At 41.9% G+C, this 27,239-nt stretch overlaps 1 protein-coding gene across 5 annotated transcripts in view; it reads left to right on the top strand.

The window, feature by feature from the left end:
• The first annotated feature begins 3,138 nt into the window (after positions 1 to 3,138).
• SH3KBP1 (SH3 domain containing kinase binding protein 1) overlaps positions 3,139 to 27,239 on the top strand; it is a 229,504-nt gene continuing 205,403 nt past the window's right edge. For 2 of the 5 annotated variants that reach the window (XM_062600751.1, XM_062600776.1), the window contains exons 1-2: positions 3,921 to 4,005; positions 26,828 to 26,985. In XM_062600751.1, coding sequence (XP_062456735.1) covers positions 4,002 to 4,005; positions 26,828 to 26,985 — 162 coding nt within the window. In that variant the 5' untranslated portion in view covers positions 3,921 to 4,001. Of the gene's footprint in view, positions 3,221 to 3,789; positions 4,006 to 6,573; positions 6,632 to 26,827; positions 26,986 to 27,239 lie in introns of those variants that run through there. The other 3 variants (XM_062600769.1, XM_062600784.1, XM_062600759.1) reach the window with 3 other exon arrangements.

Raw genomic sequence — 27,239 nt, forward strand, 5'->3', positions numbered from 1 at the left:
TATGCATATATGTATGCTAACATAGTTTCTATAAAATTGATGTAAATCTTTCTACAGACAATAAATGTTTTAAAATTTTTTACCTATGTTTTTAAATACCTTTAGTGATTTGGTTCAGTGACTTGTTATTAATATTTGGTTTCAGAGTATTTTGCTCATTCTGCGTTGCCATTGAAATGTTTATATATGTCTTGTTTCTAGAACTCCATCCATTGCTTCGAGTTTAAAACTTTGATCTGCTTTCTAGAGACACCTTTTTTAGCTAAAAGACTCGTGAAAAGACTTAATGTGAAATGCCTTAGATACTAGCACAAAATGGATGCTGTTTAAAAAAAAAAAAAAGAAAAGAGAGAGAGAGAGAGAAGAAACTTTGAAGGCAGATATTCCAGTCTCCTCATCCATCACATTCAAAACTCTCAGTATGTCTGTCAAACTGATTCTTCCCTAGGAAACAGTATGGGGACAAGTGTGCACTTATTTGGCTGTCTTTACATATTCAATAATCTGGTATGCACTTTTAAGAATTGTGTTAGTGAATACAGTATCATCTGTGCTAGGTAAAAGTAACTATATTAGTTTTTAATACCAAGATTTCCTAAGAGTGGAACAGGAATGAGCAGAAGCTAGAATTTTCTTGGCATGTTTAATTAAAAAGAAATTTACTGTATTATTCACTTAAACTTGCCAGAGTCCAAGTCAGTACTGGTCTCCAGTATATGTGGATCACTTGGTCCTTTCGTAACTCTCCCATTCTAATGTGGTTACTCTTCCTGAAGAAGCAGACTATTAGGACAAAACTCCATCTGTGGTAAATGCTCTGTTGTATAGTGGCTTGCAAGGGAAGGAATTATTTCCTTTGTCTCTTAGGAAAAAAATTTACATAATGCTTGGGGATATAATAATCTTCCCAACCAGTAGAATGTAGTCTCAAAAGTGCATGTGGCTGATTGTGTTCTGAAATGCATATCAATTTAGATAAGCTGCTAATTTTCATCAGTATCACTTTTAAAATGCCTGTTTAGCTGCTTTGAGCAGTCCCTTAATATGCAATGATTCTTTTTTGACTGCCCTCCTAATCTCAGCAGTGTATCCATTCAACTCCTTTTTATCACAAGGGTGAGGTGCCAAAATGATTCACATCCATTGCAGTGTTGCTTTGAAGTTCCAACTGAAGGATGTCCATATTGCTGTAGGTTTTATAGGAACACAAGGTTAGTGCTACACAAACTCTTTTTGCCTGGGAACAACAGGAGACTAGGCCTTAAACATGCTATGACAGCAGGGAAAAAATAGCTTAATAATATTTTTTAATTTTTCAGGACAGCCTTTATGTTACTGCTTTGTATGTGGGAAAGCCAACACATTAATTCTATTTACCGAATGTTAATTTTCAGTGATAGCTTCCTCTAGCTGAACTCAATTGCCATATGGTTCTACAGCAGAAGAAGGTATGTGTGTACACACACACGCACACACACACACACTCCGTGTGTGTATGCATAATATATATTTTGGCCCTGGCGATCTGGTTGAGATAGCCATCACATTGGCTTTCTCCTGTACACTGTAAGGTGCAGTTAGAAAACTTAAGTTGACCAACTTTGTTATTCCTTACTACTACTACTGGCCCTAAATTCTTCTTGTAGAAGCAGTGCTATTGCAATGCACCAAGGTTAATTTTTCAGTTATACCAATTATTCCACCTTTAAACTACAAAGCTGGAGCACTGGGAAGCCAAATTTCATACAAAAATAGTATAATAGAACTGTCTTCATTTGTCTCAAACCTGGTTGCATTGATTCTACTTAGTTTGCCATGTTACTGGGTTGTGATTGATGTAAGCTTTATAAGAGTTACTAGCTGAAATTGTCAAAAGCTACTTTTGCTCATTTCCCAGAATTAATACTGTGCAATTGTCAGGTTATGTAGGCTGAAGGTCCTTCCATACTGAGTAGTTGTGGATAATGATAACCAGCATTGTTCTGTCAAGGTGTATATGAGTCACTGAATGTGGCTGGCTGCAAGATACTCTGTATATGAAAACTTGTTTTTTTCCTTGAATCTATTCTTCCCTCCTCGGTCCCCTTTATGGAACTTGCTGCAGACTACGATTTAGTGCCCTACTGCTCCTGAAAACAATACTGAGTTTGTCTTTTACTTTTCAGTGAAACCCTGATTTGGAGGCTGTTTATATCCAATCTGTATTTCTGTTATGTTCTTGTGATAGTTGAATTTATTTTCCTTTAATAGATATGTCTAACAACCTTAAATGGAAATTGTGAAGGTTTTCCTCTATCAAAGTATTTTCTCTTATTTTTTTTAAAAAAACTAGAATTTAACTGCTGGAGCATGTTCTTACTGCTACAGGAGACAAGGCAGTAAATTTAAAACAAGTTTTCATAGTTGTAGCTGAAGTTTTCTCACAAAAAGGGAAAAAATCCCTCTGATATTAATATAAAAATATTTAGACAAAAGTCCTAATTCTTGAGACGCTCATATGTAACCTAACTCATCTTTCTCTCTTGAGCAGTTCTCTGCTACTCTTGTTTTTTAAAAAATGTGGATTTTCATAGCCAACTAGCCAGATGCCAACTGAAAAGGCTTCCACTCTCGCAGATAATTCCTGACCTCTACCAAGCTTTTTCAAAATGAGCTTTCTTGTACTTTGCAGAGAAGCAGCAGGATGTGAACATTTTGTCGCTCCTGATCTTGCCACTTTTCTTCATATCCAGATTAGCCAGCTAAGGTTAGAACAGGCTCCTTTGCTTAACCTTTCATTAATACTGAAGCTACTTGTGATATAAAAAAGATAAAATGTGAGTAAGGTACCTTTCATGGTTGGTTGTGTGTTTTTTAATTTGCTGTTCCTCTCTGGTGCTGCTGTTGTAGTTTTCTCCCTCTGAGATCTTTATGACAAAGAAATCTTCACGGGTGAAGAAAGCGGCGAAGCCTAATCAGGTGCCTTTTGGTCCAGAAGTGATAGCCCTGTGCTTCATTCCGTTTTATTCTACCAGGCGTTTCACCTCTGTCTCATAGCTGAAAAGCAGCATCAGCCGCCCGTGTGTGGCACTCAGGGGGTGGGGTGGGGGTGGGGGCACAAAAACCCGCCCTCTTCTACCCTTTTACTCTCCCTCCTTCCCGGGGAAGCGGCACCTGTGGAGCCCCCTGCCCGCTTGCGTCGCCACGAATTCAGCGCTGCGGGGCGCGGCGCTGCCGCCAGGTAACGGCTCCTCGCGCTGCTCGCCCTGGGCGGCGGCCGTTGGAGGCACCGCAGCGACCGGCCGCGGCCGCTGCCCCGCTTCCCCCCCCCCCCCCCCCCCCTTCCCCTCGAGCTCGGCGCCTCCTCCCAGCGCCCAGGGAGAAGGGAGGCACCCCCGTCCCGCCGCCCGGCGCGGGGCAGGCGCCGCCGCTCCTGCCGCCGCCGCTTCCTTCCTTCCCCGCCCTCCCGCCGGCGGCCCGAGGCGGCGCCGCGGCTCTGGCGCAATCTCGCGACACTTCCCGCAGCGCCGAGCCCCGCCGCGCCGCGCCGCTCGCTTCGGCGGCAGCAGCAGCAGCCGCCGCCCGGGGCGGGCAGAGCCAGGCGCTGCTCGCATCCTCGCCCTGTGGCGCGCAGCGGCCCGCGGGGCACCGGCCTCGGCCGCGCTTCCTCTCTGCCCGGCAGCGGGGACCCAGGTGGCTGGCAGAAGCTGAAGGCTGAGCCCTTTCTCTCGCCTGATTTGTTTCATTTTTTTTTCTTCTTAATTAAATGTATATGCCGAGGGAAGCTGAAGTGTTTCTAGCAGGAAGCAAAATGCAGCCGCGCTGCCGCGGGTATTGAGAGCGGCAGCCGCAGCAGGAGGCAGCAGCAGGCGAGCAGGGAGGGGGGCCATCCCCATTGGCAGCCTCTGCTCCTTCCAGCCGCGGCGGCGGCGGCTCGGACTGCTCCTCACCCCTTCGCCGTGGCCAGCTGCCGCAAACTTTCAGCCTGTTTCCGCCGCCGGGCGAAGCCCAGCTCGACATAAATGGGTGAGTTGGAACTGTTGGCTGCGAGTTAGCGGCGCCGGGGGGCCGGCTGCGGCTCTCGCCGGGCGGGCGGAGTGCGCGCCCCCGCCTCGCTGGAGGGCTGGAGGTGGCGGGGAGGGGGCTGCCCGCCAGTTCACCCGCCCGCTGCCTTTTAACTTCTCTCCGCGGCCCCTCTGATCACGGTCTCCGTGTGACAGGCGGCCAGGTGGCGGTTTGCCGTGGCGCGGCGAGGGCCGAGCCTCCCCCCACCCTCCCGCCTCGGGGCCAGTGGGGCTGAGGCGTTTTCAAGCCCTCCGTTGAACCGGCCGTCCGGCCTCTCCGGTGCGGTGGGGCCGGGCGCTGAGGGGCGGCAGCGCGGCTTGCGCCGCTGCGGCCGGGGGGGCCCCGCGCGAGGCTGCGTGCGCCGCCGCGCCGCGCCCTGCCGCCAGGGGGCAGGCGCGGGCGGCGGTTGGGGCCGTTGAGCGGGCGGCGGTTGGGGCCGTTGAGCGGGCGGCGGTTGGGGCCGTTGCGCGGGGGCCGTTGCTCTGGGCAGCCGCCGCCCGCCCATGAGGTGGCTTCCGCGGACTTGGCGACTGGGGCTGCTCCTGCTTGCCCGGCTCGGGGCGGGCAGCGCCCGCTACCTGTGCGGCAAGGGAGGAGGCAGCTGCGGTCCGGTGTGGGCAGCGGGGAGGAGCGGGGGGGTGAATTGTCCCATTATGCGGGGTGAGGAGCCGAGGAGGCGGCGGCAGCAGCAGCGGTGCCAGGTGCGGGCTGGCTGAGCGATGCGCCCCTGGGCATGGCCGCGGCGGAGCTGGCCTGCTGCTCCTCTGCCCAGCGCCGTGCACGGCGGAAAATAACGAAGTCGAGGGAACAAAAGAAACTGTACCGTGCTGGTAGGCAGCCCGGGGTGTGCCCGCCCAGCGGCCGCCGCCCGCGGCTGCCTAGCCGAGCGAAGTGGCGAGCGGCGCTCCCCAGCGCCGGCGTTTGGCTGCCCTTCGCCACCCGGTTGCCCGTTCTGCTCACAGTAGTGGAATTGCTGTCGGGCAACGTGAGAGCAGCATCGCTAAAACCACTAAATGCACCGGATTTTATGGGCAGACATTTTACACATTTTTTTTTAACCTGTTGTAATACATCAGGAATAGCATTAGGAATGTAGCAGGGAAAGAAAACCCCTTTGTTCTTTGAGAAATTAGTCTGTGGGGTACTAACACAGCTGTGCATAACTGTGGTGCCTGCGTGTTACAAGATTAAGCACTAGCTTTTCTCCATTGACTTTCAGCTAGTTCTCCAGCTCAGGCTGAACTGCGCTCAGCCATACGTAGCTGCATTGATCTGAGTGAACTCGGATGCTGGTTGACAGTAGGCCAGCATCCCAGACCGCCACGTTTAATCGGGTGTGTTTTGGAAGACTGTGCTAGGGTAAACTCACTTCCTAGGTAACACTGCTCTCTCTGTAGCGACGGATGAGATTTTAAACATGGCACTGCAATGAGGGGTGAAGTTTTTAGCCAATGAATGGGGCAAAATCATCTTAAACATGACATGTCACAAGAAATCACGTTTTTTCTTCATCATCTTTGTTTTCTTACCCTCTCTCAGTGCATGCTTTCTTGTCTTCCCCCTAAGTTTCGGTTGTGCTTCAGTAAGCCTTTCTGCTTTTTGCTTAATCTACAGCCCAAATACTGGCCTCTTTTGGCTTCACTGTATGAAGGCTTAGCAAAGAGATAAATGTGCAATGAAGTAACTGTCACTGTTACAGCTCTGGAAAGCTTTTCGAATATTGTAGCCTAGTTGTGAAGGACCTCTTCCCTTACTCCTCTTTCCTCCCCTCAGCTGGCCACAACCACATATATCTGGCTTCTTTAAAGCTCATTTTCGTACTGACTTTCCTAACTCACTGTAATTCAGTCTGACTTGCCTTTGCAAAACAAGAGTGTTGGGAAGGCAGGTATGTTTTCATTGTTGCTCTTATCCTTAAAGGTTAAATGATTTTTGTAGTTTAAAAACACATGGAAAAATTATGTGAGGAATTAAAGCTATGAATAATTTGTATGAAAGTGAAATACTTCTAGGAGGTACTAAAAGACTCTCAAATAGATCTAATATGTTCTATGTGCAACCCCTTCTCCTGTTTTTTCCCTTTCTTAATTCCTTTTTGTGCCTATCCAAATTCTCTGTCTGCTACCTTCCAGTCCTCTGTCCTGCTGCCTTCATAGACTCTCACCTCTTTATCTTTTTCTCATCTCTATACTTCCCTCTCCTCATTTCAGACAAGCCACTTCCTCTTTCTCCCCCCCTCCTATCTCAGCATCGATAGAGGGAGCACTGTGAGCACATTTCCTGCCAATGGGGCCACCCTGGCCTCTATCGGCAAGAGCTGCACCCCCAGAGCTGCTTCCCACGGTCTGCTGGCCAGTGGCGTGGGCTGGAGAATGCGCACTGCCACGGAGAGCCTAGGGAGTTTAGCTGGTCAGCTCTGCAGTCCTACATGAAATGAAGCGTTTTTTGAGGCTTGAGCTGAGGAGGATTTTATAAATTTCACATAGAAGACAGTAAGTATGTTTATGACTCTGAATTGCTCTTTGACAGATTTTAAGTTCCCTTTCCAAAGCAGTGGAGGCATTGCTGAGAGGCTCCAAAGAAATTTGTAAGTAGGATTAGCTTGTACCATTCTTTCATATTATCCTTGAAAATAGTTGGACAATTTCAGCTGAAACTTAAACCATAAGGAAGATGATTAGCATGGGGTATTTTTACTTGGAGTTTTTTTTTTTCTTTTTGATAAGGTTTTAAGCAGCTGTAAACTGGCTTTGTATGGGAAGTGCTGTGTAAAAATCTTTGCCAACTGATGAAAACTGTTTGTTCTTTCTCATGTGTGCTATTACTCATTTTATTTATTTTTTTATATTATTGGTAAGTTCCTTCCTGGCAATAAGGCAGTTGCATTAGAGCTGTTCAGGAACAGATTTCCAGTTGCTTAGTATAGCACAGTCTTTATACAGTCTATGAATGTCATCACTGTCTGAGTTCAACTGGAGGTTTCAGAAACTATGATAAGGTATGTTGAGTAACCTGTGGGAAATTCCATACAAAAATAGCAGGCACAACTTTTTTTTCCCTAGAAATTAGGAGATAATAATGTTCTTGTTGTAAGAGATTATAAGAATGGCCTTCTGAATAGATCAAGGGAGGGTCTGAAATCAAGAAATATATAAATATTTATATAGGTGTATATATAAAAGATTATGGAAATAATTGTACAATCTTTTTTGTATGCTAGTATATCTTCTGTTTGCCCCTTTCAAGTAGCTCTTCTTCACTCAGCATTTCCTTTATTGTTATTGTTTAATATTAACTGTTGTTTTTAGGTTAGAAAGTATAATAAAGAAGAGGATATTTAAGTTGATACAGTTTTCTTAAAACAGTTAAATTCTTGTTGATCTCTGTGCTAATCAAATTTTTATATGTAGAAAATTTGGGTAGAATACCTAGAAAAGGCATCTTTTTCTGCCCAAGTGTAAGGAAATGTATGTTGTAATTAAAATGTGTGGTTTTAAATGTTTTTTTTTCTGATAAGCAGCTTTATTTTGATATTTGAACTGCTACTAGCACGATATAGAAAATTAATACACATCTTACAATTTATGCTCATCTTTAATGTCATTCAGATTGCTTTTGTAATGATTATTCACTGGACTATAGATTATTCATTAGAGGGTTTTCTGAGAATGCTACTGGTAGTCACTCTACAAGCAGTGTGCCAGCATTTGTGTAGCAGATCAGCACTGACCTTGTAGATAATGTGTTGACTTTTCCCCACTTGAAGGGAAGGGGGCATGCTTTAGGGAGAGAAGAAAGAGAGATTGCTGGTGTAAAATGAACAGCTGAACTCTCAGGTCTGAAATGTTAGAGGTCACTGAAAAGCTGAAAGCAGGTTTGCCCTGATGAAATCAGGAGAGGGAAAACAGCCACAGAGATGGTATCTGTTAGTTTTCTCTGATACTGCCGTTATAGTGAAAACTCATCAAAAACAGTGATGAATTTTTGTATAGTTCTTGTCTTTGTTGTTTTTAAAATCACTGAATACAAAATCCTGGACCAAAGAATGGGCATTTTCCCTAGGCACAAAAGCGGGAAGTAGCTATAGGGCATATCTGCATTCTGTATGCTGAGGAATAATGAAAGAATATATTAGCAGGAGGGGAATGAGAGAGGGGGTGAATATCACAATTCTGTAATTCAGCTAATATTAAAAGCAATTGATGGCAGTCTGCTTCACATGGAGAGGAGATACAAAGCTTTAAGTCTCTGTGAGTAAATATGTAATACTGAAGTTCAGTAGTCATAGTCTGTATTAGCAAATAGTGTGTATGTGTTTTTTGTTTTTTTTTTTTTTTTCCTTCCTATTGCTAGTCATTGAGGATCATCTGTAGAAACCAAACCTTGAGAATGCAAATGGTCACATCCATTTAAAGGCTATATGGCAAGATGACTGTTGGGATACCCTAGCTCTGTTTTTTTTCTAAATATAACTTTGAATTAGAGAGAGGAATGCCCAGGATGATGAAGGATGAAGAGGGAAAGATGTCTTTGTTCTCATTCTTACAGCAGTTGGTATTCCAATGTGGGTGTTGCTGAGAATGTGTTCGTGTTTCATGATGAAGATGTACCTTGAGTTATTGATCAACAATTCTCTCTAGCAACAAGGATAATGCAATATAAAAACTGAGCAATTATATGAGAAAAATATCCCTAACCTATATGCCAGTGTAAAGAGCAGCATTTTGAACAGCGCATTTCAACTTCACTAGAAATATCACGGAAAATCAGAAAGTTTCTCTTTCCTTTCTTTCTCTAGTTGTTCTTTCATAGTTTGTGGCAAAATCACTTCTGATGACTGAAAACAACTCACACCGAAACCAGTGTAAGTCTGTTCATGAAGAACAAAATCAGTATTGCTGTGCAACAGCCCAGGGAACTAATGCCACACTACCTTCTCAAAAATATCAATACAGATTGTTTGCATATGTTGCAAGCCAAGACCCAACTTGGCGTCTCGATATTTAATTAGCTTTCAATGGTCACACTACTCATAAGTGAAAAGTAAGTGTTTTGTGCCCCATGAATAATTTGTAGTAAGTAGATTTATGTGATTTGTCTTTTTTTAAAAAATACCAAAATGAACAAAAATTCCTAAATCACTTTGTGTCATCTGTTTGTGGTTTCCAGGAAACTGTTTGTTAATTTATAAGCAATGGTGTTGGTGCTTGTTATCGATAATGAGATCTTAAAACAAACACAAAACTCACCTCAGGGGGTGATTTTACTTGGAGGAAGTGAGTGGTGAGGGAGTGGAAGGAGAAGGAGTTTTCAGTGGTCCATGCAACTGCTGATGGTATTCTATGCTGCCTTTACTTCCCAGTGACAGTTGGAATCTCTTAGTATGTAGTACTGTCTTTCCACAGATTAATAAATGTCATAGTTAAAGGTAGCAAAAGTATTAAAGTGTAAGTGTACATGTACAGAACGTTTCATTTCTGAGCAAATGTAAAGCCATTCATTGAAAACTGTCATCTCAGGTTTAAAATAAGTATGTTGTGTATCTGAGGTTACTGATTCATCCTCACCACTGCCTAGAAACATCTTTAACGCTCTGGTAACTGAATTTTTCTTTTTTTTTTTCTTTTTTTTTCTTTCTTTTTTTTCCCTATGATGGGCTTACACAGCAGTGAAAATTTGTTATCCTTGTGATAATTGTAAAATTGGCTAGTTAAATTGCAGCTTACTTTAATCTAATTTTTCTGTGTGTTTTCCTCTTTGTTTCTGCGATATGTTGTTTCCACAGGTTTTTCTTGAATTGTTGATGCTCCATTGTCTCCCCTGTAAGGAGGACACACAAGAAGTTCCAGAATCCATCCAGAAGAAAATATGCCTTTAATTTGGGGTTTCATTATGATGAGGTTTAGTCAGCTTTTTGGCTATGAAATTCAGAACTTGTATTTAGAAGTTGTTTGACTTCTGGCCTTACGTTTCCAACTGTAAGGATGAATAAATTGGTTTAGAAGAACAGTGGTGCTTATTTATAAACAATATTTGAATACTTTATGGATGAAGATTGATGAATCCATTAAAGTATCCTTATTTTTGCAAAAAATTGGTGATGATAATATGATGTCAAGACTTGCATCTAGGCTAGACCATCTTAGTTTTCTCAGAAATAGTCTAGGTGCTCTGTTTTGATGAGACTGTAGAACTGCAGTGTTTAAATACAAATATCTGACTTTTCTGCTTAAACCACCAGTGAAAGAAGAAATCTCAAACCTGAAAGAATGCAACTTTGTTCCCATTGTTGACTGAGCAAAGAGAAGGAAAGGTGAAATGAGTGCAGAGAATAAAGCCCTCAAATTGAGGCTTTTCTTCTAGTAAACTTAATAGCATGGTTAACTATACCAGTAATATGGAACTAAAACTTTTTGTGGATTTGGGTTAGATATTAACTACTTAGCTTGTACATTTGATCAGCTGCTCAGTTTGCTTTCTTGATTTTAGAACACTCTGTGAGTTTTGTTGCTCCTGTTGGATCAAGTTTAGTTATCTGTATGAAACTACTCTGGTTTCATAGGGGTGGCATGTATTTAATAGAGGGGTTTCTGAAGAAGGTACATCCAGTTTAGCTAATTGCTATTTTATTGGTGGAAAATATTGATATAGCTGAAAGAATCCTCCCGTTTCTTCATCTGTCTTCTTGCTTGAGTCAGTGCTACTGACATGTTGAACTGGATGTCCTTGTTTGAAGAAGACAATGTACCTTTGAATAGCCAGCTAATCTGTACAAGTAAGATCAGCTCTTTCAATTGCAAGAAAAGCCTTTCAGCTGGGACACAGAGAAATCTTACTGCTACTGTGGCTACCTCCTTTTGTTACAATTGTTTTAGTATTTATTTGCCTGGACCACTGCTATTTGCTGCCTCCCCTTCTCTAAAGAATGATCTTTTATAAAACTGAGAAGTCTCTTTCTGAAAAACTATTAATTCTCTTGTATCTGCTGATAAGATATTTAGCTGTGTTTAAAAATAGGGTTGAAATACTCTTGTCAGTTTTACTCTGATCACTGAGGTCAGCTCAAATGCTTTTCATGCTGTCACATCATAGTGCATATCAGAATTGCTCTCTTTGATTTACATTGAGCATGCCACTTTAAAGACTACAGATTTTGTGTGTGAAGCACCTATAAATAGTGCTCTTGATTAGTTGACATCTCAATTATCTGACTTTGGTTCATGGCAAATTGAGATAAATGGCCTACAAAGATGCCACGTAGTTCACGATAACTATTGTCTGACAGTTCAAAGTTGTTTGCACCAGTTTCACAGTGGTAAAAGATCTTTTATATTTATTCTTCTGCAACATATTTTATCATTTTTCTGTGCAAGTGTGAAGAAACTGTCTTATTTGTTCTTGTTCCTTTCTTACTCTGTCACCCCATTCTGTCACTCAGACAGCAGACAGACTCTCAGGCATTTATTTTTTCTTCTTCATATCACTTACAGAAGTGTATCTATCTATGCTGCTTTTTCCCTGTGAGTTGCTTTTATTTTTAAACAAATCCATCTCTATTTCCCAGCTGTTTTTCAGGAAAAATGCTCTACACCATTCTTTTTTTCTTTTCTGGTATCTAGTACTCCCTCTTTTTCTGCACTTCCTTCAAATTCATCTTTGCTTCTCTTTCGTATGCCTTTCAAGTGCACTGCTGTTTCTGCTTTTAGGAGATTCTCCTATATACTTTACCTACACAGTATGCTTAAAACTCTCTGTATTAAAATGCAAATATTCTACAGAATTCTGCAGACAATCCAGTGTGGACTGCAGCAAGTTTATGGGTGGTCCTCTACTAATGTAACTTCAGAATTAGGACGATGACTCAGTTAGTTTCTCATAAATGCCTACCAGGAAGGGGAGAGGACTGTCAGTCTCTTGGAGACCATTGCTTTAGTCCTCTGAATTTTTTCAGATCTGAATTAGTACCTTTGAAGGTAAATGCAGAGGTGTGTTCCATGTGGTGTTTTGCCAGCCACCTTCGGTGTTGTTGGACTCAGTGGGATTAAGTAAACTGACAGAACAGTGGTTTCTTCCGTGGTACCCGGAGAAAAACAGGTTGTGGAAGTCAGTAAAGCTAACTGCTGAAATTCGGATGTTTTTGAATTTGGAGAACGTAAAAGCAGGATGTTGCTATTTTAAGTAGAACTTCAGTTCCGGTTTAAGTCTGGCAGTGTCTCTCTCAAGAACCAAAAGGAAGGAATTGATGTAAATTCAGCCTTACTTGGCAAAGAGATCCTGAATGCAAGAATTAACCTTTTTCTCTTTAGATCCTTCTGAAATGTAGCACTGGTTTTGGCTTCCGATTTCCTTAGCTACAGGAGCTTGGATCATTGGAAACTAGGAGAGGTCAGTAGAGATTTTTGACGTGGGTGGAGATCAGGAAACTTAAATGAGAAGTACAGCTTTCTGCTTAACCTTAGAAGAAATGGTCAAGGCTAATACTCAGTGTGAGCTCTGTCTCTGCTGCCAGTAGTCCTCTTGGGGGCATAGTTTTAACCTAAGTGCCCCTTTCTGGTTGCTGTAGAAAGGTTCTGTGGCAATTGCTGAGGAGGCGGTTATGCTGCTCAAAGAAAAATCTGCCTCATCACAGCTTTCTTGTCAGCATGCCTTGTTCTGGTCCAGACAAAGCCAGGGCTGCTCGCTGGGGATGGGAGGAGGACAACGACCTCAAGCAGACAATTGTTTGTAGAACAATAGGGTTCATTGCCCATGTTTATGTTTACTTGGGTTCCACAGAGCTCCATCCTGCTGCTGTTTTTTCCCCTCTTCCCCTGTGTCCTGGATGCAGCAATGGGCTCTTCTGTCCAAGTGCTGGCTATTGTTGGTGCCTTCGCTCTGTACTCAGCTCTGCTGGACCTTCTCATTCAACCAGCACACAGTGGCTCAAATCCCCTGTTGGAGCAATGCTGTCATCAGGTCACAAGCTGTTCTTGCTCACAGTGAAAGTCAATGACAAGCTTTCAGATGTACTGTTTGGCTTGCATCAATTTTTGCTTTCAAGATTGTCTTTCTAAGGAAAAGCTTTAGGTAATATTTTGCTTTGGAAGCTTATTCTAGACAGAGCTCATCTGTCTTCACAATACTCCTCAAGCTTTAAACAAGGGGCTGTCTTGGAAGTGACGGTGTCTTTCTGCAGAGGAGACTCCTTCTGATCTGTTACCAGAAATGTTTTCCAAAAGAGCTCTGGCGACCTGTCTTCTACTTGCAACATTAGACCTGCCTTCTGGAAGGCTTTGCCTTTTTTTTCAAAATCCGGAGTATTTCTTTGAGAGAAAATGAAAATAAAATTGTAAATGGAAGTGCCTCCTCACACAGGCCTAACTAGCACAAAAGATTTTGAAAAGCACCGTAAAAACAAAACAGGGAAGCTAATGGCTGTGATGTGGGAACATCTTTGTTCATAAAAACGGAGGGGGGGGGGAAGTGTACTGATTTATTGTGAGTTCCACTTACTGTGACATCCAGGAAGAAATAGAAGAAATTGGTTTGAGCTGAGAGAAAACAGCCATTAAAGATACCATCTAAAACTTTGTTCTTCAAAATTGCCTTCTGAATTCTAAAATTGAAATTTGAAAGCTTTTTTAATGCGTAGAGTCAACACATGTTATCTGATATGATATTTAGGTTTATTTGCCCAAGGCTTGTCTGGGACTTGTGAATCCTTATGTGCCATAGTTACTGCTTCTGAAGCAGCTTTTCTTTTTTTGGCACTGTTACTCTTCCAGAATTTGAAGGAGGATAGAAGAACCTGATAGAAAAAGGGAAGTTGATAAGAATTATGAACAATAGCATTATGAGATTTCATTATTAATTAAGAAAAAAGTATCATACTAGTTGACAGTTAGGATGGAGTTTTCTTTTTTTTTTTTCTTTTGTCACCGAGTGTCATCTTCCTTCAAATGCTCTTACCCTTCTTTCTATTGTTGCCCACATAATAGAAAAAGTTATGCTACTTTAATCTTATGCTTTAGGATTTTTTTTTGTCTGTTATGTCAGTACAATTTAAAGGTTAGTGGAGATGGTTTAATGTTAGTATGTAAATCTTGAATTGGACCACAGTGGTGAGATGCAAATTAGCTATGGTCTGAGCTCTTGCATCTAACAGCTATGAGCCCCAGCACACACCTAGCCTCTATAGCTTCTGTAATGCCTGACTTCATTGTGTGTGAAGGATGGTTGCAAGTGTCCTTTTCTTTGGCATTATAAATAATTAAACTGCTGAGGAGTTACATACTGAGCCTGACCTTTCACTGAATGCTAACTTCTGTAGATTAAAATGCTTGGATTTATGTAAAAGGGAAGTAGAACAGAAATAATCAGAAGCTTTTCTGTTTTTTTTTCTTCTATAGCTAGTCCAAGTCCTGACTATTGCACAACACATCTCTTTGTGACCATTTATAATGCATCAATTAAAGTATGACACTGGTTTGTAGTCTTAATGTTTGACAAGTCTGATCACAAGAGCTGCTACTGAGGTAAGTAGTTTGCAACTGCTGTCTTAAAAATAATAAAATTCATTAAACTGAGGGAAGTCTGTATTAGTTTTGAAATTACTTTAAGAGACAGTGTTTGTGTGTAACTGACAGTACCTGATAAAGGGCTGTAACACATGCCAAGAATTTTGGCTCTATCAATCTATTGCTGCCATCAATCTCTTCCTGCAGAGATTGCCACTCCCAGCATCAGGCATACCTCAAGATGCGTCTGTGCAGCACTTCAGTCTCATTTTTTTAAAGTAAACCTATCTTTACTAGTACTTTGAGAAAATGTGACTATACGCAGACGAATACGTCCTATTCTCCCCATCCTCCTCTTCTGCAAAAGCATTTTTGTGGAAAACTGGAGAGGTGCCTGAGGACTGGAAGAATGCCAGTGTCACTCCAGTCTTCAAGAAGGGCAAGAAGGAGGACACAGGCAAACACACGCCAGTCAGCCTCACCTCCATCCCTGCAAAGGGGATGGAACAGCTCATTCTGCATGTCATCTCCAGACACATGGAGGAAAAGAAGGTGATCAGGAGTAGCCAGCATGGATTCACCAAGGCGAAATCCTGCTTAACCCATCTGATAGCCTTCTGTGATGGCATGATTGACTGGGTGGATGAGGGGAGAGCAGTGGATGTTGTGTCCCTTGACTTCAGCAAGGCTTTTGACACTCTCTCCCATAACATCCTCCTAGGTAAGCTCAGGAAGTGTGGGTTAGGCGAGTGGACAGTGAGGTATATCGAGAACTGGCTGAAAGGCAGAGCTCAGAGGGTTGTCATCAGTGGCGTGGAGTCTAGTTGGAGGCCTGTGGCTAGTGGCATCTCCCAGGGCTCAGTCCTGGCTCCTATCCTCTTCAACTTTTCCATCAGTGACCTGTATGGGGGGACAGAGTGCCTCCTCAGCAAGTTTGCTGAGGATACCAAGCTGGGAGGAGTGGCTGACACACCTGAGGACTGTGCTGCCATTCAGAAAAACCTCCTGAGGTTCATCAAGGGCAGGTGCAGAGTCCTGCACCTAGGGAGGAATAACCCCAGGCACCAGTACAAGCTGGGGGCTGACCTTCTGGAGAGCAGCTCTGCAGAGAAGGACCTGGGAGTGCTGGTGGATGACAAGTTGACCATGAGCCAGCAATGTGCTCTTGTGGCCAAGAAGGCCAATGGTCTCCTGGGGTGTGTTAGGAAGAGTGTTGCCAGCAGATTGAGGGAAGTGATCCTGCCCCTCTACTCAGCCCTCGTGAGGCCTCATCTCGAGTACTGTGTCCAGTTCTGGGCTCCCCAGGACAAGAGAGACATGGAGCTACTGGAGAGAGTCCAGCAGAGGGCTACAAAGATGATCAGAGTGTTGGAGCATCTGCCCTATGAGGAACGGCTGCGAGAGCTGGGCCTCTTCAGCCTGGGGAAGAGGAGACTGAGGGGGGGATCTGATCAATGTGTACAAGTACGTGAAGGGAAGGTGTCGAGGGAATGGGGACAAACTCTTTTCAGTTGTCCTGTGTGACAGAACAAGAGGCAATGGGCACAGACTGAACTACGGGAAGATCTGCCTGAATATAAGGAAGAACTTGTTTACTGTGAGGGTGACAGAGCACTGGCACAGGTTTCCCAGAGAGGTTGTGGAGTCTCCTTCTCTGGAGATCTTCAAGACCCACCTGGGTGCCACCCTGTCTACCATGCTGTAGGTGACCCTGCTGAGCAGGGAGGTTGGACTAGATGATCTCCAGAGGTCCCTTTGAGTCCTACCAATTCTGTGATTGCAGCTTTCATGGACATCTTAGTGACATCTTAGACTTCTGTGGTGAAATTCTCCAGAGCTCATCTGTGAGATCACATTCAACAATACCACACATTTTTCTAGTCCGTTTTTTAGTGAGGTGGGGTGAATATTGCTTTCATAGAAATATGAATGTTTTAACAATTAATTAAAATCTGTGCAGTGCAAAATACAAAGATTATAAGGAAATTTTTGACCACAAACTCCTCTTACCTCCCTGGGAATTAAATGATGTTGCATTGTATCACTGAAATGATAATTTTTCTTGGGCTTCTGGTAAGTTCTTTTTGAGTTGGTCTTCCACCTCAGTACTTACCCATCATAATCCGCAAATATTATCATGGAACTAGAATCAAGTGACAGTTGCACTAGGCTAGTATTTCCAAGTAATCTTAAGCAGTAGTTACTTTTCATGATACTGGCTTTTCTACCCTGCTCCATTTTTACACTGATACATTATTCAGTAGGAGCTCTCAAGAATTTAGCTTTATATGTGTGTGTGTGTGTGTGTGTGTGTGTGTGTATAAATATATGCATGTATATATATAAATATATATATTTATTGTTATATTTAGCTGTAAGTTAGTGTAATCTTCCTCCTCTTTGTTCTGAAGAAGTAGCTAATATCCTTTCTGACCTCTCAATTGCTTGAGAATGTGATTTAGACAACAGAAGTAATATTACCAACAAGTTTTTATGAATAGTTTCAGTCAAATTAGAATTACTTATCTTTGTTTGCATAGCTTAAGCTCCTTTGTATAATCCTCTGTACTTTTCAGCGGAACTTCAAAATTATTTTTATTGATGAAAATAATTTAGTTCCTGGAGGAGCCAGGAACTTTTGTTAAGATGACATTGATTGCTTCTTTCTGGATCTAATCTGTCTTTCATTTCTTCTGGATGAACAGTTGCGTGCATTCATAGTTGAAGGGAAAAAACAATGTTAGAACAAGTGAACCGGTTCTCAAGACAATTTTAAGAAGCACTATATAACTTCAGTTGCAGGTTAATGTGATCTGTGTAGACTGTGAACTTGCAATTTGAATTGTGAAATAAACTTTTTTGTGAATGCTTTATACTGGGAGTGTCTGCTGTATCTGAAGAGGTACTCCAGTAGATAGTCTGATGAATTGAGGGGGGAGGGGGAACAACCAAGTGGTCCAAGGCAGAGGGGCCACTTTGCCCTGTAGGAAAGGATAAATTAACTCCTGGAATGTGAGTGCTTCCCAGAGGACTAGCCCTATGAATGCCAAAGAATACCTATACCCTCTGTACTCTGTCAAAAGGGTTAAGGAGACTTGACCCAATTAAATTAAACACGTATTGTTGGATCTGAAGTAGAATGTAAGGGAGACTTTGGAATACAGATTTGGCTGCTGTAACTGTAACAAAACTACTGTGGTGATCTTTTTTGTCTTTGCTTCCTCTTTAGTTCCTTGTGTGGATCATCAGATAATGGTTTGGCATATTGTTTTGAAAGTTTATGTTGGACATAGGAGTGCAACATTGAATTTGGTGGAAGACAACTGTTGTGATCAGCCAAAAAAACCCAAACTAACAAACTCAACATTTATTGGAGCAGCATGTCTGAAACTGTTTGTCGTGTGATTGTTAGGAGATGTGTGCTTTCTGTGAAGGAAACTCCCCTCGTGCATATGGAAAGACTGAGTTACCTAACAGAAAGACTTTTGTGATGAATTGTAGTCATACTGATGCCTTAGGGCCATAAAATAAAGTATTTCCTGCCCTGCTGAGTAAATTCCACTAGAATAACTTGGTGTTCGTGTTTTCAAAAGCAGGTTACAAACATACCGATACTGCTTCAAAAAACAGAAGACTAACTCTCCTGTTTTCCTGAAGGTAGCTGAGCTTTATGTAAGCTGGAGAGCTTTCAGCTCTGCTGCTGCCTGGAGAAGAGTCACAGTCCCAAGCAAGAATGTTTACTCTTTCCCCCAAGTTAGATAGCTTAAGGTCTTCTGCACCAGTCAACTGTTTAAGGGTGTTTTTAAACACTTGAACGCTCCCTGCATGTAGGCAGCAGGAGGCAGTGGAGTTCAAGAATGTGGGTTCCTTTGGTTCAGTTTTTATGGCCAATGTTCAAATGACTGGTTTTGGTGCTTTTTTGCACACGCCTGCTTATGTGTGTATGAACTGCAGAAAGGGCTTTCCTCTCAAATGCTCTGCATATATCTTAAGTGCCTCAATACTGGCTACTATGGTTTCATTGGCAAAATGAGGCTGTGGGTCATGCAAGTGCAAACTGTGTAAGGAGCATTTGTATCTGTGGGGAGAGCTGGGACACGTGGTTCCATTGACATAGCAACAAATAAAGAAGCCTGACTGCAGAATTTGTGATTTCTGTGGAAGAAATATGTGTGCAAGATAGTTGTAGGTTTATTGATACCGTTTGATTTCAAATTGTGATAGAAATGACCATATGCTTACCTCGTAAGTTATAAAAAACCAAGATATATTTTACAAGTATAGCTCTCCCTCTTTCCATTACAACTTTTTCCTGAATCCCTTTATTAGTGTTGAAAGCATAGACAGCTGTCTTTGTGTAAGACTTTCAAGTAGGATCCCTCCATAAAACTGTTACTCTAAAGGAAATATATAACATTTTAACAACAACTAGCTTGTGTAACTAGCCATCAAAGATTACAAGTATCCATAAAAGCTGTGAAGATGTTGCTGGGTGACTGAGCACCAGCACTAACAGCATTTGGGTAGGGGGCAAGAATGGATTGCTGAGACAGTTTTCAGCTGGGATGCCAGTTAATTCGTCTGTCCTGCAGGCTACAGAGGAGAACTGCTGCTGATGACTAGCGCGTAAGAAGATGCATGTGCGGTATGACTTTTGTGGTGCCCTTCTGTGATTTCTCTGCTCTTTATAGCTGAGGAGTATAGTGAGGATATTATTCTAGGACTGTGACTTTTAGCACCCTTTCTCTCCCCCCCCCCCCCAAGTATTTTCAAAGGGGAAATATAAAAGTATGTAAGTTGAAAAGTGTTGCCTTAGCAGAGGAGTTGATGTTTACTCTTTAGCATGGATTTAACCTCTTAAGGATTCAGTAATGGTACAGATTTTTCCTTCTGATCTTAAGGTTTCTCTTTTCCTCTCAGCCTCTCTTTTTTCATGGAGCTGAATACTTCTAAATACTTTCAGCAGGGAGTACTATTCCTGATAGTAAGTGTTGTTTAAAAAAGAAGAAAGCAAAATTCGGAATTCATTTTTCATGGCTCTTCAGTGATCACTTGAAGTCAACCAAGTTAAGCTGAACTTTTCATACGTGTGCTTCAATTTAAGAGTTCAGGCTTTCTTAAAAATCCTGGTTGTTATTTACATTTAAGCTGTGAAGTTAGTGGTATATTACTATTACTTTTTTTGTGTGTGCACTTTAGAGCTAGCAGATGGCAAAATACTTTTCCATTTTGGTAGAGTGGTGCCTGAAAGGGACTATTCAGTGACTTCTTCATCTAGAATTATAACATACAAAGATGCTGGCAGAGTTGAGTCTTCACAGACTATAGATTATTTTGCTCTCTGGTAGGAGAAACCCATCCAGAATTTCTGTTCTTTTGTAATAACTTAGTGATTTCCTTCCCAGGTGCTGACTAACATTCAGTTATTGTTTATCCTCGGTGTAAAAAAGTTACAGAAATTGGTGTCTGCAGTAGCTCCAGTGGTTTTGGGTAGGAATGACTTTGGAGTCGATGGTTATGGCAGTCCAGCCTCATTTATTCAGTGTTGTGACCACTAGAATAAATCCTGACAGGCCTTATGTAAATCTGTCTTCTTCCTCCTCACTCAAACACATTTGTGCCATAACATCCCACATTTGTTTCACCTGCCAACTGCTCAGGGTTCCTAGAGTCCAGAAAACAACTGTGTTGTAGGTCACCTTTAGTCTTCAGGCCATCAACTGGTCTTCTGGTTCTAGGTTGTCAGACCAGAAATATCAAATGGAAGGTAACGTTTTTCCACTGAGTTCCAGATGTAAGACATGATGTGTCATTTGATTTGATAAAAGGTATTGACTTTCTCCCTACTATTGGATTCTAATATATTACTAAGAGCTTTACTACAGACTACTATATAGCAAAAATACTTACTTATATCATTTGGGTGCAGGGAAATGCTCATAAAACACTAAGTGTAGAGCATGCACTAGCTCATCCCTAGCTTTCCTGTACAGAATGGCACCTTTGAAGTAAGATCTTGCCTAGCAAGTTTTGAGGCAGATGAATTTTGATGGCCAAATTGTAAACCAGTTATAAAATATATTTATAGTGAAAATATTGATAAACTATTAAGTGTTTCCTCTGTATGGATCTCTGTAACTGCTTTATGGAAGAATACCATGTACTAGGAAAAAAAAAACAACATAGTCCAACTTCTTGATTAATATTTTTTGATCATTGATCAATTTAGTGTAGGTGGTAGAAAACACAAAGCCTTCTGTAGTCATGAGACCTTCCTGTTGAGGCGTATGCAGAGTGCAGCTTGAGTGGATTGTTGAGTGATTCCTGTTCGGGCTATTGAGTTGATCTTTGTTACTTGTAAAGAGTTACATTTATGAAAAAGGGAAAAGCTCTGCTGTGCTCTCACCTGAGGAAATGTAATTTGAACATTAATTTAAAGCTTTAGGGTAGGAAATCTGAAGGTAGCTTTTCTACTTTCAGTTCTGATTTTTAGGGTAAGCCAATGCAACGTGTGTTTATCATTCACATAAAGCTGAGTGACTAACAAATGGAAAAGGAGAAAACTTATAGCAGAGAAGCTCTTAACCCTTTGGCTGTCTTGTCTAACTGCGCACACTGGTTCTAGGGGCTGTGTTTGAGTATGAAACCATGCTGCCGCAGAAGGTTTTGTTACCATATGGATGCTGTTACTTGGGTGGAATAGTGCCAAAGACGTTAATAATATTTCCATTGTGCCTACACGCTTCAGGTGCCACTAGAAACTGGTTTAATAACATAGTTTTTGTTGCACAGTAGCAAATCTCTGTTTCTGTTCTTGATTCATTTCTTGCTTGGAAAGATACAGTACAGTAATTGAAAATGGCGTGAACTCAGACACTTCTGTCTTCAAATGTTGGTGATGTTAATAAAAAAAAAAAAGCTTATTCTGACTTGGTCAGTTTTGAGAGACTAGGTTTTACTTTTCATTTAAATTGTTGCAAGGAAAATAGTAACAATCAATAGAAAGCTTCTGTAATAATCAACAGAATCATTTCAAGTGTGTATGTAAAACTGATTCAGAGAATGAAAGGTGAGAATAATTGAAGCTTTAAAGTTTTTGGAGTCTTTTTTTATCATTTTTTTTTTCAGTTATGCTTATTTTAAATGTAGCTGAAGGGTTGCATTTTAAACTCCTGGTCCACAGCTGACATTTCAGGTTTTTTATTTTAAGCCCAAACAGTGAGTGCTAATAAATAAACAGATAAAGCCTTTGTCCCTGATGCTGCAGTAGTAGGTTTGCTGTGCTGGTCTTAAGCATGATTGGCAATAACTAGTTTTGATTTTGTTTAATGGGATTTTTCTGCTACAGTTTGGATTGATGGTAATATAATACTAGGAACTGCTGGTTGTGTTGGCATAGGAATGAGCGTTCTCCTTTCAGAATAAAATAACTTGAATAGCTTTTGATTTTGGATATTGTCTCTGGACTCTATGAATGATTCTTAAAGTAAAAAATACCAACTTCTGAGAGAAAGAAGCTAGTGTTTGTGAGCTGGAGAAGGTTTGACTTTCAGGCATCATGGGGTGAAATATTTTGAAGAAAAAGGTGCCAAAAAGATAAACCAGTTCTGTCTGCCCAAATTTTGTCATTTTATTTTGCTTTTGGCTTAAAAGGTATCAGGTTTTGGCTATTAGTGTAACAGGCTGTTTACCTTGGCAGAGTTGGGCCTGAGACCAGTCTTTGTGGGTTAACAAATAAAGTTAGTCAGAGCTCACTGTTCATGGAGTTTTGTCACCTCATAAATCATTGTGCAACCTGGGATGCTTTGGTAGTCCAGTTCCCGAGGAGAAATCTAATTCAATACTTCAGGAATAAGATGCAATGTGTTTGCAGATACGTAGCAAAACTCTGCTTTTCCCTTAGCGTACCTGCATCAGTCCAGTCTCCAGTATCAATCCAGCTTCCTGACAACAGAATTTCACCTCAAAAGAAACAAATATGATTAAGGTTGACTGGCAGAATGAATTTTTCAAAACATAGTTTGAGAAAGCAGCATGAAAATCCTTGAGCACACTTTTAAAAATGAACTTGATGTAAAAGCTGCAGCTCTGCGGATCTATAAATTATGAAGCGCTTTTAGGCTATTATATGCTGTACAAGCATCAGTAATGTGATGAATGAGAACTTGAATGATCTCAGAAGCACATTCTCATTAGTTTGTCATAATCTGCACATTTGTTACGTGTGCTCTTATTCCTCCTTCCAGACTGTACTCTTAGCTTCCCGTTGAAAGTTTATAAACATCTTGATTGTGTGCTTCATTTTCAGTGATTTGTGTGTCTCCATCAGCTTACACACACTTATGATACAGTAATTAAATTCTCTGAGAGAAGACAGCTTTTAAAATATTTATTTTTTTAATTAGTGGAAATATTTATAGAATTAGAAAAGTCTGAACAGCAAAGGAGAGTTTTGTTTGTTTAATTAAATTTCTAGTAAAACAAAAGTGATTGCACGGATACAGCTGTCTGTATATGAAGTAGTAGTAGCAAGAAAGGCACCTTAAGTTTCAGGAAGATGACTTCAGTGCCTCATGTCTATCCAAGCAGCTGTAGAGTCAAATCAACAGTCCTGTCCTACCTTTTGTTCTTTCTTCAGGAAAATAAGAGAATGAAACTGTTGAGAATGATGATAGTTTTATAGTCATCTTCAGGAAGATGCAAGCACAGGAATAGGTACGGGTACAAGTACAGGATCTCTTTTAAAATGTGGGACTTTAAGGGGTCATTTGTCTTCCTTCGATATATGCTGCTGAAGTCTGGATATTGAGAAAGAGTATTTGAAGAATTAGTAGTTGAAGCCAACCCAAATCTTTTTTCCCTTCTTGGGGGATCATCTCCTTGAAGCTCAAGAACGATTCATCTCTGAGCAGGAAAACCAGCGAAGGTAGCAGGAAGTCTGTACGGGTGAACAAGGAGCTCCTGACAAAACTCAGGTGTAAAAAAAGGAACTTTACAGAAGGTAGAAGGAGGGATAGGTGTCCTGGGAGGAATTTAGAGACACTGTTCATGCATGCAGGGAAGGGTTTACAAAAGCTAAAGCCCTTCTGGAATTGAATCTGCCAAGGGACATGATGGGCAAAAAGAAAAGCTTCTGTGGGTATACCAGTAGCAGAAGGAAGTCTAGGGAAAAAGCCTGCTGCTGAATGGGCCAGGAGCACTGGTCAAAAATGACAACTAGGCTGAGGTACCTAATGCCTTCTTCACCTTAGTCTTCACTGATAAGATTGGCCTTCAGGAATCCCAGGTCCCTGGACAAGATTCCTGCCTTCAGGAAGGGCAAGAATGAGGATCTGGGGAACTACCAAATGATCAGCCTGATTTCCTGGAAAGGTGATGGAGCAAAAAACCCTGGAAACCATTTCCAAATGCATGAAGGACAAGAAGATGATTGACAGTAGTCAGCACAGACTTAAAAAAGGAAGATCATATATAGCACTCTATGATGAAATGACTGGATTCGTGGATGAGAGGAGAGCAGTGGATGCTGTCTACCTTGGCTTCAGTGAGGCTTTTGACCCTGTCTCCCATAACATCCTCATAGAGACGCTGATAAAGTGCAGACTGGATAAGCGGACAGTGAGGTGGGTAGGAAAGAGACTGAACTTCTGGGCTCAGAGGGTTGAGGTCAGTGGCAGGAGGTGCAGCTGAAGGCCAGTTGCTAGTGGTGCTTTGCAGGGGTCGATACTGGGGCCAGTATCGTTGAACATCTTTGTTTGTGACCTGCGTGACGGGACAGAGGGCAGCCTGAGCAAGTTTGCAGAGGATACACAACTTGGAGGAATGGTTGATTGATAGAGCAGAGGGTTGTGCTGGCATTCAGAGAGAGCTCAAGAGGCTGGAGTAACGATCAAAGAGGACCTCAGGAAGTGGAACAAAGGGCCTGCAGCCAGGAAGGAGAACCCCCAGGCTCAAGGGCAAGGTGGGGAGTAAGGGTCTGGGGAGCAGCATTGGAGAGAAGGCCGGAGGGTGTTGGTGGACAAGCTGAGTGTGAGCCAGCGGTGTGCCGTTCTGGCAAAGACCACCAACGACATCCTGGGCTGCGTCAGGCAGGGCATTGCCCACAGGTCGAGGGAGGTGATCCTTCCCCTCTCCTCAGCAGTGATGAGGCCACAGCTGGAATGCTGGCTCCAGGTCTGGGCTGCACAGTGCAGACGTGGATATCCTGGAGTGAGTGCCACAAAAATGGTCTAGGGATTTGAGCATCTGAGATAGGAGGAGAGGCTGAGAGAGCTGGGAGCGTTTAGGCTGGAGAAGAGAAGGCTTGGAGGGAACTGATCAAAGTGTATAAATCCCTAATGGGTTAGCCAGCATCTTCTTAGTAGGATTGGGTGAATGGAGAAGAAGGAATGGGCACAAGCCAAAATTAAAGAAATCTTATTTAAGCAGAAGATTTCTTTTTGTTTGTTTGCTTTTTTTGCAAGGGTGGTGAAGCCCTGGGACAGGTTTCCGAGAGAGATGTGGAGTCTCTAGTTTTGGAGATATTCAGAACCCAGCTGGACAATGTCCTGAGCAGCCTGCTGTAGGTGACGTGGCTTTGAGTAAAGGGAAGCTAGACTGGAGACCTCTTGAGGTTCCTCACAGCCTCTGTGATGACTGTGATTTTAAGTCAATTTTTTTGTGATTAATTTTTAAAGTTCTTTTTACATGTTACCTTGTAGTATGTGGTGCCACTCTTCCTCCCCTCCTGTTCATTATGTGGTTCGTAGTTCCCTTGTGTTCCTCAGATGTTTTATTATATTATAATATTATTATTACTATTATTATTATATATTATAATGTTTTATTATGCTGTGGGGCTTCATGTAAGAAGCAATAAATGCACGTTGCTGTGTCTTTCTTTCTTCCCAGAGGTTTTATATCTGGACCCTTTTCTAGCAAAGTGTGTGCTTGTGGGTGCTTTTATAGATGAGAGAAAACTGGAAAGCAAATGACAAATTCCAGTCAAAGAGAGTGCAGTGGCTTTTAGTCTCAAACGAAGAACAGTGGGCATCTGATGTGTTCGTCATCTTGACATTTTTAGCTCTGCTGAGATGGTTCTGAACTCTGTTGTGGCATTATTGTGAGTAAAAGCAACTGTGACTTTTCATGGTTGGAATAAGTTGCATCTATGGTCGAGCTGGTAGTCTGTGATGATGGGTGAGGTGTGCCTGTTGCATATCTTTCTGTGAAAGGTTTCAGAGGTACTTGGTAGTGTGAGATATGCAGGCCTTCGGCTGCAGCCTGGTGCTTGGAATGTATCCGTAAGTCAGAACGCTCTTTAGGTATGACTTGCAGGATCTGGGGGAGGGAGGGAGATGTTTGACTTAGGTCTGTGTGACATTTTGGGAGTGGAAAGGAATACCTGTTTTCATGTCAGCTTAATTCAATTTAGTCCTCAAGTCTTCTGTTATTTAGGAATAACCTCTTACTGTCTGTGTTGCAGTGGCTAGCTTTGCTGTGTGAGCTGTGCTGCTTGTTTAATGACCAGATCTTGCAGAGTTTTCATAGCCACTCAGTTGCACGGAAAGCAGATGTTTGTTACTAGCTCTCATTTTTCTCTTTCAACACTTGAAGCATTGAATATTTGGTGGAACATCCTGGAGCATGGTTTTCCACTGAAGAAAACAGGAGAAAAGTCTTTACAAATATGGCTATCCTTGAGCTTGCCAGTCAGTGAAAGTGAATTTTTCATGTCACTGATGGAATCCTACGAGAGTGTGTTCACACAACGGAGAACTGCTTTACTGTATAAATAACACTGAAACGTGGCATGATACAAAAAAGTCTTAATAAATACTTTTTAGATTAATAGTGGTGTATTGAGCAAAGTAGGTGCAGTGACTGTGGCTTAGACTGGAATATTTACAGACTTGAGAACACTTCCAAAAATAAAATGCCTCAAAAGACCTGCAAACAAAGACTAAAACATTCTCCAAGAAATAAAAATCAGCTTTGTAGTGCTGCCAGCTAAGCAGATACTGCTAAAGTAGTTGAATCAATTTCCTTTAATCAGCAAAGAAAAAAACATGCCATTTGCTATCTTAGCCATAATGGGCCTTCCTGAGGTTTTCTCCTTGGCCTTCCTGTAGTAGTTATCCACAAAATATTACTATTAAATGTGGCCTATTTGCTGTACTCTCTTGGCTGAACTGAATATATTACTTTCTTGGGGACTGTGGCTGGATTAGTGTTTTCTTATTCTTTTTAAAGGCATGGAAACGTAAATGTACAGTCAATAATTATGCAATGTGTTTTTTCTCTTTTAGTGGAGGCGATAGTGGAGTTTGACTACAAAGCTCAACATGATGATGAGCTGACGATCACTGTAGGTGACATAATCACCAATATCAAGAAAGATGATGGAGGCTGGTGGGAAGGACAGCTCAAAGGCAGAAGAGGTTTGTTCCCTGACAACTTTGTAAGAGTGAGTACAAAGTGGAACTGTTCTTGTGTTGTGTGTTTACATTTTGTGTACTATCCAGTTCAGACTTAGTATCTGCCTTCATATCATAACATTTTCTATATCTAAAACCATAATATATTGCAGTACAACATTCCATTGAAGCTATGTTGCCAAAAACAGATTGTTTTGAGAGAGAATGTAGTTTTGATGTCCTGAAAATAAAGGTAGCTACCCCTACGTTTCTCTATTATTCTACTAGTGTGGTCTGAGAACAG

This window comes from Rhea pennata, chromosome 1 (genome assembly GCF_028389875.1).
Source record: "Rhea pennata isolate bPtePen1 chromosome 1, bPtePen1.pri, whole genome shotgun sequence".
NCBI classification, from domain to species: domain Eukaryota; kingdom Metazoa; phylum Chordata; class Aves; order Rheiformes; family Rheidae; genus Rhea; species Rhea pennata.